This window comes from Trachemys scripta, chromosome 21, assembly GCF_013100865.1.
Source record: "Trachemys scripta elegans isolate TJP31775 chromosome 21, CAS_Tse_1.0, whole genome shotgun sequence".
Classification (NCBI taxonomy): Eukaryota; Metazoa; Chordata; order Testudines; family Emydidae; genus Trachemys; species Trachemys scripta.
In genome coordinates this window covers 1682416-1695567 of record NC_048318.1, presented here as the reverse complement: position 1 = coordinate 1695567, position 13152 = coordinate 1682416, and the positions used below count along the sequence as shown (strand labels likewise).

Here is a 13152-nt window from a genome sequence, read left to right as displayed (position 1 = left end):
TCCAGCCTCCTGCTCTTCCCTGAGCCCGGCTGTCACGGTCCTGTACCAGGTATGGACGGGCTACGGAGCTTCCTGCTGAGTGAGCCCCCCAACCGCGTTCAGCATCAGGCCCTCTGGTGCTCCGCCCCATGGCTCAGGGGAGCTGAAACAAGGTACGTTACACACAGTGCCACCAAGTGGCTGAATGGTATAATACAGTTTAGCACGTCATTCCATCTCCCCCTCTAAGTTCTACATACCTACCGCTTACACTAAATACACGATCATGCTGTCTTTGAACTTCAGTGCCAATCAGTCTGTTAAGTGTCTCTGAATCACACTGGTTTTCTAATTACACGACCCAAACCCGTAACTACGTGGTCATCTGGCTGTCCAGTAGTTACAACAGCTGGCTGTGGTCGGTCTAGAACCCTTGAGTCTTCCTTTTCTTGTTTTGCATCCGCCAGCTGTAGTGTTTGCTCTGTTGTTGATTGTTCTTTCTGAGGAACAAATTGTAGATGTCGATGGTTTCTGTTGAACTCTCCACTGTGGGTCTTGGTCACATATGTTCTGGGCGATGAATTCGTTTTCTTTACAACAGCGCTTTGGCAGTGCAGACAGTGTGCCGAACACCTGCCGGGAGGGGCCGGGGCAGCCACCCAGCACTGATATGCAATCAGATCTTCCACACAGGCTGTGTTTTGCCTGTTCTTGGGTGAGGCCGGGTAGATCCGTGGCATCCTCCCGTGAACAGAAGGAGTAAAAGACGAGCTTCCCCTTACTTCTCCTTTCCTATGGCTGGATTTTCGTTCTGGGCTCAGAGTCTGGCAGTGCCCAGCTAAGCTGCAGGGGTTTCAGGTGCTCTGTTGCTCACCACAAATAAACAAGAGGAGTGCTGAGTCCCCATCTGAATTTGACTCTCCTTTTCCCACACAAGGTCCACCAGGCAGCCTGGTTTGATCCTGTCTGGCAGCTCCTATGTTCCAAAGTGACCGGCTCAGACCATGAGTCCCACGGACCCTCTGGAAGCCGGGTTCAGATCCCCTCATCCACGGCAGGACCATGCAGCCTTAGCCAAGGGCGCCAGAACCTTTGTAGAAGTGGAGAGCCACCAGCACTGGAACCGGGGGGAGGGGGCCATGCACCCCACTTTTTAACATGGGCATAGTTTGGAGGGCAGAAGGGATGGCGTTGCCCCCCCAAACTACACCCATATGGTTATGGCCCCTGGCTCCCCCCCTGTAGTAAGAGGAGGCCCTAAGATATAAACCTTGGTATCAGAGGCCCGGTATGAGGCCTAAAGCCTGAACTAAAGTAATGGTCAAGACTTTGCTAACATAAAGCAAAGTTAAGCTGTGAGCCAGAGGAAGGCCCTGCTCACACAAGCTGGCAAGGAAAGGGCTGATGCTGCAAGAAGAGACATACCTAAAAGGTACTAAACACTAGATATCAGAACACTCCAATACTTGTATCTTCCATACATAACCAGGAACAAGCTGACCCATCCCAATGACAGGGCCAAAAGGGGAATCTGATGGATAGAGTTGTTTTGTTCGAACCAACATGTACAAGGTGAGAGGCGGCACCTTACTACGTGGAGGGGTTGTACCTTGCTGCGTAGAGGGGTTGCACCTCAATACGTCAGGAGTGATGTGTAACTTGTTTGTATCTGTGTATAAGAATGCATCCTTGAGTGAATATCTTTGTCCGGCCTAGGGGGCAGTGAAAAGTCCTGCCACTGACTGAGCTGAGTCCATTGTCAAGGGAGCACATATGTACTGGCTAGCCGCACCTTAGCAGCACCTTGGACTTCGTTTGCCCGGGAGCTGGAGACTGTGTATCTCTAAAGGCAATAAACCTGGCCGACGTGCCTTCGTACCTTACTAGAGTCTGTGGCCATTGGGGGTTCTCTCAGGGTCTGCTGTGTCAGCTCTCTGCGCAGAGCTGGGGCAGCACACAGAGGGAACACACGCACGCAGCCGATTGATATCAACATTGAACAGAGCAGAGCACCACACCGAAAGCATCTGACAACACCCCCGAGTTCTGGCAGTGTTGGCTTAGCCACACCAGGCCCAGCTCCAGCAAGGGCTCTGAAAGCTCCTCTCATGCCTGTGCCTGCAGAGGAGGAGAAAGTGGATGGCGCTTCATCAGGCCAGCACGTCATACAACAAGCCAGGACTTTACCCAGGGCTTCATTAGTGTTGCTAATAAAAGCATCTCCCAAACCAGGTTTACCCATATGAATACAGCTCTACCTCGATATAACGCGACCCAATATAACACGAATTCGGATATAACGCGGTAAAGCAGCGCTCTGGTGGATCAAAGCAAGTTCAATATAACGCGGTTTTACCTATAACGCGGTAAGATTTTTTGGCTCCCGAAGACAGCGTTATATCGAGGTAGAGGTGTATTTATAACCCACCGACACCAGGACAGGGCCCTGGGCTGAGCTGTGGGAACCAGAGACTTAATGGAGCCTGATCGGTAACAAAATGTTAATTGGAAAGGCTCTGAGCCTGCCCAGCAGAGAGGATTGCATTGCATCACTAATGAAATGTGGGTTCTTGTGCTGAGCAACCCTTGCAAGAGGAAATATTGTGGAAGGGGGCCCGAGGGGGGACCAGCTGCTACAGTCCAGAGCTGCAGCTGCCAAAAATGCAGACAGCCCCCTTACATGGGGGTTCAGACAGCAGACATGCAGTGAGGGAGCAGCGAGCATGTGCAGCTCATCTGGCCCAGAGCAGGGACTGTCCTCCAGGATTTCACCTGCCAAGGCAGTGACGATGAGAAAGTCCAGGTCACTTTACCCCATTGCAGGAAGCCTGGAGCCAGCTGAGCTTCAACACATGACAGACAATGACCAACGTGATGCTGGAATCGGAGCCGGGGGGCACAGGGTATGATAAATAAAGGGGGGGTAGCTCCCTTTGATGGACACCCAGCCAGCCAGTTAGCTGTAAAATCCCTGGTAGTAGCTGTTCTCTACTTGCTTTACCTGTAAAGGGTTAAAAAAAATCATAGGTAAAAGGGAGGGAATGGACACCTGACCAAAAGAGCCAATGGGAGGGCTAGAACTTTTTAAAATTGGGAAAAAACTTTCCCTTTGTCTGTCTGTTGTTGTTCTCCGGAGAGAGGAGACACAGAGCAGCGATGCTGTAAGAAGCTAAACCAGGTACGAAAAATCATCAAATCTATACCTAGGAATTACTTATCTGAAACCCCAGATATGTAAGTAAATCAGGGAATATCTAGGAAGATGCGATTAGGGTTATTTCTTTTATTTCTTACTGGCTTGTGGACTCCTCTGTGCTAACCCCCAACCGCTTTTGTTTTGCTTGCAACCATTAAGCTGGACCTCAAGAAAACCATTTTGATGTTTAATTATTATATTTGCTCTTTTTAAATCTAGCAATAGCCTAAGTTCCAGATGTATTTTCTTTCTTTTGGTTTTTAATAACATTTACCTTTTTTGAGAACAGGATTGGGTTTTGTGTCCTAGGAAGTTTGTGCATATGTTGTTAATCAGCTGGTGGCAACAGCTGATTTCCTTTGTTTTCTTTCTCAGCTCTTCCCTGGAAGGGGGGTGGGGTTGAAAGGGCTTGAGGGTACCCCACAGCGAGAAATTCCCGAATGCGCCTTCCTGGGTCCAAAGGGGTTTTTTTGCACTTGGGTAGTGGCAGTATCTACCCATTCAAGGTCCCAACAAGTCCTAAACTTGTGAGTTTAATACAAGCCTGGAGTGGCCAGTATTAATTTTTAGAATCCTTGCGGGCCCCCACCTTCTGCACTCGAAGTGCCAGAGTGGGGAATCAGCCATGACAGCCCCTGAACCAAAAAATTCATTAGTCACTCCGCTCTACTTCCTACTGATCTGCACAGCATCTCCCACTCAGCGGGAACTGAGTGAATAACCTTCATCCCCATGGCATGGAGGCCTTGGAAAGTTACCTTATAAATAGCAGGCGAGTTGCCTGTGGAGTTTCAGCACATTCTTCCCAGTCCAGTTGCAATGAGCGTCTCCCTGAGTTTTACTCAGGTTCCGGACAGAGAGACAACGTACCAGATGGCAGTGCCTGGGCCGGAGCTCCAGATACTGCAGGAAATTGGCTCATTTGCCTTCCCATCCAAGCACAGACCAGACAAAGAGAAGTACCCTTCAGTCGATACATTCCTCTTCTCCAACCAAAGCCCAGTGCAAGGGCATACTTGGAAGGCTATGCATTAGGGAGCTGGCATGCAGGAGGCTACCCCTGGTGTCTCATAGTGGTGACATGGGGACCTCTCAACATATCTGTGTGACTCAGCCTGAGCAGGGGCTAAGAGGTTGCATTGGAGCTACCTACCACCCAGAACTCTCAATTTCCAGCTTTCGCTTCATTTCTTATGGGAAAACTCTTGATGGGCCCAACCCTACTTCAGTAGAAGTTGAGAGTGCTCAGCGCCATTCAGATTAGGCCCCCTGTGGCTACCCCTCAGTGGGACATGGGAAATTGCTGCTGGCATTATTTATCCTCTTTCACTGATGCATCATGGGTTAATATTGTTTGTTCCCCAGCTGATTTGTTAAACCAAAGAGCTGGGGGAAAGCTGTGTATTCATAGAATATCAGGGTTGGAAGGGACCTCAGGAGGTCATCTAGTCCAACCCCCTGCTCAAAGCAGGACCAATCCCCAACTAAATCCCCAAATTACCTCCTTAAGGACTGAACTCACAACCCTGGGTTTAGCAGGCCAATGCTCAAACCACTGAGCTATCCCTCCCCTCTGTTGTTAGCAGGCTCAGCAAAGCACTGAAAGCAAAGTCAAATCTCTTGGCTGCCCAGTAAGCACGGCCATTTCCAGGCACTCAATCCAGTGGGCAGCTCCTAACGCCTTACCGGCAATGTACAGGGACGCGTTCTTGCTGCTGGCTGTGCCCAGGTGGTTCATGGCTACACAGGTGTAAACGCCTTCGTCGGACTGGCCCTTCCGCTGGTTGAGGCGGAGGAAGAAGAGCGACCCATCGGGCAGAAGGGTACGCTGGGAATAAACGTTGTCTTTGCTCGTTTCCACATACTCCCCATTGCGGTACCACTCAATAGTGGGTGCCGGGCTCCCTGCCACACGGCAGTTCAGGGTGGCAGGCTGGTCCCAACGCACCACCAAGTCTGTTGGGTGATCAATGATGTAGGGCGGGAACTCCTCAGAATGGGACTTTGACCCTAGGGATAAAATGGCAGAACATGACATCATCCAACTTCTCTTTCGCCGCATCCTCCCCCATCACGCTGCCACCCCACGTCACATCACAGCCTCACGATCACCAGTGGGAAGCCCTGGCCAGTCATTCTCTTACACCCTTTCTAAAGCCGCTCTTTGTGGTGTTTCCAGGGGCTAGACTAAGTGGCTTAGCTGGGTTTAGATTCTGAGATCCCAGCCACCAAACATCCCCTGACCCTCCTCCAGCTCAGCTCCAGCATTTCTATGGAAGATGGCTGCTGCCTGAGCTAATCTCTGGTGACAAACTGTCATTTCCAGGTGGGCCCCTGAAGGAGAACAATTCCCACCATCTTACCCCTTCAGTCCTGCAGAAGCAGGATATTAATTATTAACAGTATTATTGTTTGCATTGCCATAAACCTAGGCGTAGGCGCTGACTTTCTTCTTTCTGGGTGGGTGTTCCACCCCTGCTCTGCTCCAAGGCCCCGCCTCCATTCTGGCCCTTCCTCCAAGGCCCCACCCTTGCTCCGCCTCTTCCTGCCCCACCCGCTGCCGAACAGCTGATAGGTGGGCCCACCAAAGAGCTGAAGGGCAGGGGGCTGGTGGGTACTGAGCACCCACTATATTTTTTTCTCTGGGTGTTCCAGCCCCAGAGCAACCATGGAGTTGGCACCTATGGACCTAGGAGCCCCAGCCATGGGGGTGAGCCCCATCATGCTAGGGGCTGTAGAAACAGAACAAAAAGACAGTCCCTGCCCCAAAGAACTTCCAAGCTAAGTAAAGCGCAGGAAAACCCATCTGATGCTGGGCGTCGCCAGGCAGGCTCCACTCCCATTCGCTGGACACTGGCCCAAGGGGCAGAGTTACAGCGCAACTGTCATTGATCACTTCTCTTTGGCCCAAAGGGATAGAAACACCACAGACCGGGTCATGACAGGACTCTGCACTTGTCCTTGTTGAACCTCATCAGATTTCTTTTGGCCCAATCCTCCAATTTGTCTAGGTCCCTCTGGACCCTATCCCTACCCTCCATTGTCTCTACCTCTCCCCACAGCTTAGTGTCATCTGCGAACTTGCTGAGGGTGCAATCCATCCCATCATCCAGATCATAATAAAGATGTTGAACAAAAACTGGACACAGTAATCTAAGACAATCTAAGACAATTGGAGAGTTGGCGCTCTGGCTGGGGCAACAAGCCCAAGAAGCAGCCTGAGCTCTTGGTCCCGTGAGCCCACCATGCTGCACAGAGGCCTCAGCCACAGATCCAAGGGAAGGAGATGCCAGGCCAGTCAGCCTCACCTCAGTCCCTGGAAAAATCATGGAGCAGGTCCTCAAGGAATCCATTTTAAAGCACTTTGAGAAGAGGAAAGTGATCAGGAACAGTCAGCATGGATTCACCAAGGGCAAGTCATGCCTGACTAACCTAATTGCCTTCTATGATGAGATAACTGGCTCTGTGGATGAGGGGAAAGCAGTGGATGTGTTATTCCTTGACTTTAGCAAAGCTTTTGATACAGTCTCCCACGGTATTCTTGCCAGCAAGTTAAAGAAGTATGGGCTGGATGAATGGACTATAAGGTGGATAGAAAGCTGGCTAGATGGTCGGGCTCAATGGATACTGATCAATGGCTCCATGTCTAGTTGGCAGCCGGTATCAAGCGGAGTACCCCAAGGGTCGGTCCTGGGACCGGTTTTGTTCAATATTTTCATTAATGATCTGGAGGATGATGTGGACTGCACACTCAGCAAGTTTGCAGATGACGCTAAACTGGGAGGAGTGGTAGATACGCTGGAGGGTAGGGATAGGATACAGAGGGGCCTAGACAAATTAAAGGATTGGGCCCAAAAAAATCTGATGAGGTTCAACAAGGACAAGTGCACAGTCCTGCACTTACGACGAAGAATCCCATTCACTGCTACAGACTAGAAACCGAGCGGCTAGGCAGCAGTTCTACAGAAAAGGACCTAGGGGTTACAGTGGACGAGAAGCTGGATATGAGTCAGCAGTGTGCCCTTGTTGCCAAGAAAGCTAACAGCATTTTGGGCTGTATAAGGAGGAGCATTACCAGCAGATCGAGGGACGTGATCATTCCCCTCTATTTGGCATTGGTGAGGTCTCATCTGGAGTACTGTGTCCAGTTTTGGGCCCCACACTACAAGAAGGATGTGGAAAAATTGGAAAGAGTCCAGCAGAGAGCAACAAAAATGATTAGGGGGCCGGAGCATATGGCTTATGAGGAGCGGTTGAGGGAACTGGGATTGTTTAGTCTACAGAAGAGAAGAATGAGGGGGGATTCAGGGTACAAAATATATCGGAAGGACAGAACAGGTTGTGCTGGTGGGGGAGTGGCACTATATGTGAAAGAAAGCGTAGAATCAAATGAAGTAAAAATCTTAATTGAACTAAATTGTACTATAGAATCTCTATGGATAGTAATTAAATGCTTGAAAAATAAGAATATAGCAGTAGGGCTATAGTACAGACCACCTGACCAGGGAGGTTAGAGAGGCTATTAAAATAAAAAAGCAAATAATAATAATGGGGGATTTCAACTATCCCCATATTGACTGGGTACATATCACCTCAGGAAGGGATGCTGAGATAAAGTTTCTTGACACCATTAAGGACGGCTTCGTGGAGCAGCTAGTCCTGGAACCCACAAGGGAAGAGGCAATTCTTGATTTAGTCCTAAGCGGAGCACAGGGTCAGATCCAAGAGGTAAATATAGCTGGACCGCTTGGTAATAGTGACCAGAATATAATTACATTTAACAACCCTGTGGCGGGGAAAACTCCACAGCGGCCCAACACTGTAGGATTTAATTTCAGAAAGGGGAACTACACAAAAATGAGGAGGTTAGTGAAACAGAAATTAAAAGGTACAGCGCCAAAAGTGAATCACTGCAAGCTGCATGGAAACTTTTTAAAGACACTATAATAGAGGCTCAACTTAAGTGTATACCCCAAATGAAAAAACATAGTAAGAGAGCCAAAAATGTGCCACCGTGGCTAAACAACAAAGTAAAAGAAGAAGTGAGAGGCAAAAAGGCATCCTTTAAAAAGTGGAAGATAAATCCTAAGGACGTAAATAGAAAAGAGCATAAACTCTGGCAAATGAAGTGTAATCATATAATTAGAAAGACCAAAAAGGAATTTGAAAAACAGCTAGCCAAAGACTCCAAAAGAAATAATAAAAAATCTTTTAAATACATCAGAAGCAGGAAGACTGCTAAACAACCAGTGAGGCCACTGGACGATCGAGATGCTAAAGGAGCACTCAGAGATGATAAGGGGATTGAGGAGAAACTAAATGAATTCTTTGCATCAGTCTTCACTGTTGAGGATGTGAAGGAAATTCCCAAACCTGAGCCATTCTTTCTGGATGATAGATCTGAGGAACTGTCCCAAATTGAGGTGTCATTAGAGGCGGTTTTACAGTAATAAATCACCAGGACCAGATGGTATTCACCCAAGAGTTCTGAAGGAACTCAAATGTGAAATTGCAGGACTACTAACTGTCATCTGTAACCTATCATTTAAATCAGCTTCTGTACCAAATGACTGGAGGATAGCTAATGTGACGCCAATTTTTAAAAAGGGCTCCAGAGGTGACCCCGGCAACTACAGGCCAGTAAGCCTCACTTCAGTACCGGGCAAATTTCTTGAAACTATCGTAAAGAACAAAATTGTCAGACACTAGATAAACATAATTTATTGGTCAGAGGGGTAGCCGTGTTAGTCTTGCATCTGAAGAAGTGAGGTTCTTACCCACGAAAGCTTATGCTCTCAATACTTCTGTTAGTCTCAAAGGTGCCACAGGACCCTCTGTTGCTTTTTACATAATTTATTGGGAAATAGTCAACATGGGTTTTGTAAAGGGAAATCATGCCTTACCAATCTACTAGAATTCTTTGAGGGGGTCAACAAGCATTTGGACAAAGGAGATCCAGTGGATATAGTGTACTTGGATTTTCAGAAAGCCATTGACAAGGTCCCTCACCAAAGGGTCTTAAGCAAAATAAGCTGTCATTGGATAAGAGGGAAGGTCCTCTCCTGGATTGGTAACTGGTTAAAAGATAGGAAACAAAGGGTAGGAATAAATGGTCAGTTTTCAGACTGGAGAGAGGTAAATAGTGGTGTCCCCCAGGGGACAGTCTTATTTAACATATTCCTATTTAACATATTCATAAACGATCTGGAAAAAGTGGTAAACAGTGAGGTGGCAAAATTTGCAGATGATACAAAACTACTCAAGATAGTTAAGTTCCAGGCAGACTGCGAAGAGCTACAAAAGGATCTCACAAAACTGGGCGACTCAAGAAAAAGTTCTTGGAGTCATTGTGGATAGTTCTCTGAAATCATCCACTCAATGTGCAATGGCAGTACAAAAAGCGAACAGATTCTTGGGAATCATCAAGAAAGGGATAGATAATAAGACAGAAAATATCATATTGCCTCTCTATAAATCCATGGTACGCCCACATCTTGAATACTGCATGCAGATGTGGTCGTCCCATCTCAAAAAAGATATATTGGAATTGGAAAATGGCAACAAAAATGATTAGGGGTATGGAACGGCTTCCATATGAGGAAAGATTAATAAGACTGGGACTTTTCAGCTTGGAAAAGAGATGACTAAGGGAGGATATGATCGAGGTCTATAAATTCATGACTGGGATGGCAAAAATAAATAAGGAGGGGGGATAGCTCAGTGGTTTGAGCATTGGCCTGCTAAACCCAGGGTTGTGAGTTCAATCATTGAGGGGGACATTTAGGGAACTGGGGTAAAAAAAAAGCAAAAACTGTGTGGGGCTTTGTCCTGCTTTGAGCAGGTAGTTAGATGAGATGATCTCCTGAGGTCCCTTCTAACCCTGGTATTCTATGATTTATTCCTTCTCATAACACAAGTAGGGGTCACCAAAAGAAATTAATAGGCAGCAGGTTTCAAACAAAAAGAAGTATTTTTTTCACACGACACACAGTCAACCTGTGGAACTCCTTGTCAGAGGATTTTGTGAAAGCCAAGACGTTAACAGGGTTCCAAAAAGAACTAGAGAAGTTCATGGAGGATAGGTCTATCAATGGCTATTAGCCAGGATGGGCAGGGATGGTGTCCCTAGCCTCTGTTTGCTGGAAGCTGGGAATTGGTGACAGGGGATGGATCACTTGATGATTGCCTGTTCTGTTCATTCCCCCTGGGGCACCTGGCATTGGCCACTGTTGGAAGACAGGATACTGGGCTAAGTGTAAAAGAGGCGACTAAGGGGGGATATGATAGAGGTCTATAAAATCATGAATGGTATAGAGAAAGCAAATAAGGAAGTGTTATTTACTCCTCATAATACAAGAACAAGGGGCCACCAAATGAAATTAATAGGTAGCAGGTTTAAAACAAACACAAGAAAGTATTTTTTCACGCAACACACTGTCAACCTCTGGAACTCCTTGCCAGAGGGTGTTGTGAAGGCCAATACTTTAACGGGGTTCAAAAGGGAGCTAGATAGGTCCATCAATGGCTATTAGCCAGGATGGGCAGGAATGGTGTCCCTAGCCTCTGTTTGCCAGATGCTGGGACTGGTTGACAGGGGATGGATCACTTGATGATGACCTGTCTGTTCATTCCCTTTGGGGCACCTGCCATTGGCCACTGTCAGAGGACAGGATACTGGGCTTGATGGACCTTTGGTCTGACCCAGTATGACCGTTCTTATGATTTGATAGCTGCTTTCAACTACCTGAAGGGGGGTTTCAAAGAGGACGGATCTAGACTGTTCTCAGTGGTAGCAGATGACAGAACAAGGAGTAATGGTCTCAAGTTGCAGTGGGGGGGTTTGTTGGATATTAGGAAAAACTTTTTCACTAGGAGGGTGGTGAAGCACTGGAATGGGTTACCTAGGGAGGTGGTGGAATCTCCTTCCTTAGAGGTTTTCAAGGTCAGGCTTGACGAAGCCCTGGCTGGGATGATTTAGTTGGGGATTGGTCCTGCTTTGAGCAGGGGGTTGGACTAGATGACCTCCTGAGGTCCCTTCCAACCCTGATATTCTATGATTCTATGATTCTGTGCCTGAACGGTGGCTGGGGCCGCTGGGGCTGTGTGTGGCCGACCAAGGTGACTGCTGCTGATACAGCTGAGAACGGTGTTGGAGCGAGTCCTGGGTGGGAGTTAAAACCCAGCATTAGCATGGGGAGTCCCCACCTGACAGTGCTGTCTGTGGCCATCTCTAACACCTCCCCAGCTTCCCTCTGGCTGGTTTCCCTTTGCACGGACGAGCCAGGAAGCAAAGCCTCTGTCTCCGCTCTCATTAGCACTAGGTCCACTGGCCACTGGCACAGAAAGAAGAGCAATGCACAAGAGGGCCGGCTCTCCCCATGCTACAGCCATGCAAGTCATACACACCAGTTCCTGGGCTGCCGGCGGCTTGCTGGCCCCCCTGGAGCAATGCTGAGTCACACCAGCTGGGAGACCAGCCGCCCCAGTGCTGTTCAGACACCACCCCGCGGGCAGTGAGGCCAGGCCCCAGCCTCGCTGTAACCCTGCCCTGGCTGGGCTGACACCAGGGGGTGAGTCCAGTGTATGTGTTGGGGGATGGCAGTAGGACATGGTGATGCTGGACAGTGGGTCACCTCCCCTGGGGCTGCAGCTCCCACCTTGGGGAAAGCCAGCACCGCTGCTGCCTTCCTACTGCTCTATAGTTTCTGCCCCCTCTCGCACAGATCCAGGTGCGGCTTTGTTGTAGCGTAGTCCCTACATTGCAGAGAGGCGCTGGCCTGGGAGGGGGCTGAGGCTGGGGGGGAACTGCTGTCCTTTGCCCATTGCTGCTGGCCTCCTCTCTGCCTCTGGGCAACAGGTATCTCCTCTCCCCCTCTGCTGGCTGGGCAGCTGGAGGGCAGCCCCGCGTCCCAAGGCATGGGCTCCCCGGTGAGTAGCAGTATGCGATGTGAGTGCAGTGAATGAGGGTGTTTAACCAGCAGGTGGCGCTGTTCACATCCATGGTCACAGCCCCACCCTTAAAGTTGAGCAGGTTTTTGCTCGTTCCTTTAATGAGGTTTTGATTTTCGGCAGAATGGGGAGGTTGAAAAGAGTTCACAGTGGGTGGGAACAAATCCACGTGCACTGCCACTGCCCAGTGCTAGTGGCCTGGGGGCAGCATGGTCTAGTGAACAGGGCCCAGCACAGGGGCCAGCAATGGGCTCCATTCCTGCCGCTGACACCTACTGCCCTTAACAACCCTTTGCTAAGTACAGGCAGCCCTGGAGGCGCTGCATGTCAATCCCGGGGATTCCCCAGGGACGGTCAGGAAACTAGCACTCAGAAAGGCTAACAGAGTGACTCTGCCACCCCCAGGAGTAGCACTTAGCGCCCCAAGCCAATGGTTGAGCTCCTGGAGCACCAGTCCCTTCCTCCGCTCAGCACCCCACAGCCTCTTAGCCCCTCTCCTCCAGCCGACAGTGTCTGGTTCGCATGCAGTGGACGCGGCTTGCAGTGGGCTCACTGGCCCGTATGGCTGTCCTGGGGCCTGGGCTGGTGTCGGGGAGCCGCGTGGTACTGCCGGGACAACACTGCGCTGTGCCTGGGACAGTCAGTGGCCCCACTGCCGTCATGCGCTACATATGCCCCAAAAGCTATTGCAGAAGGAGAACAGACAGAGGCTTCGCGGTGAGTTGGGCCGGAGGGGCAGCCCAAGGCATGGGACTTGTGTAGTTCACTGGACAGGCCCACGCCCTCCCCGCCCGGCTGGCCTGGAGCTGCCATCCTCTCTCTGCTGGGCCCCAGCTCCGTGGAAGCAAAACTGCTCCGAAAATGGCAAGTCAAGTGTCAGAGAGTGACCAGGACGGGGTTTGTGACCAGCGAGTCCTGGTTTCCAAATGGGAGCTGCACTCCTCAGCAGCTGTGCGGAGTCCCTGGCTGAGGGTTCTCTCCCCTGGGGGCTGGTGTCCGTCCCCCCCCCCTCGCCTCCAGCTTTTCTC

The 13152-nt window shown here is 49.7% G+C and overlaps 1 protein-coding gene across 2 annotated transcripts in view; it reads right to left on the bottom strand.

Annotated features, from left to right (window-relative positions):
- Positions 1-13152, bottom strand: part of ROBO4 (roundabout guidance receptor 4) — a 76976-nt gene that overhangs the window by 50967 nt on the left and 12857 nt on the right. For both annotated transcript variants that reach the window (XM_034754714.1, XM_034754713.1), the window contains exon 2: positions 4862-5185. In XM_034754714.1, the coding sequence (XP_034610605.1) occupies positions 4862-5185 (324 nt within the window). The remainder of the gene's footprint in view (positions 1-4861; positions 5186-13152) is intronic.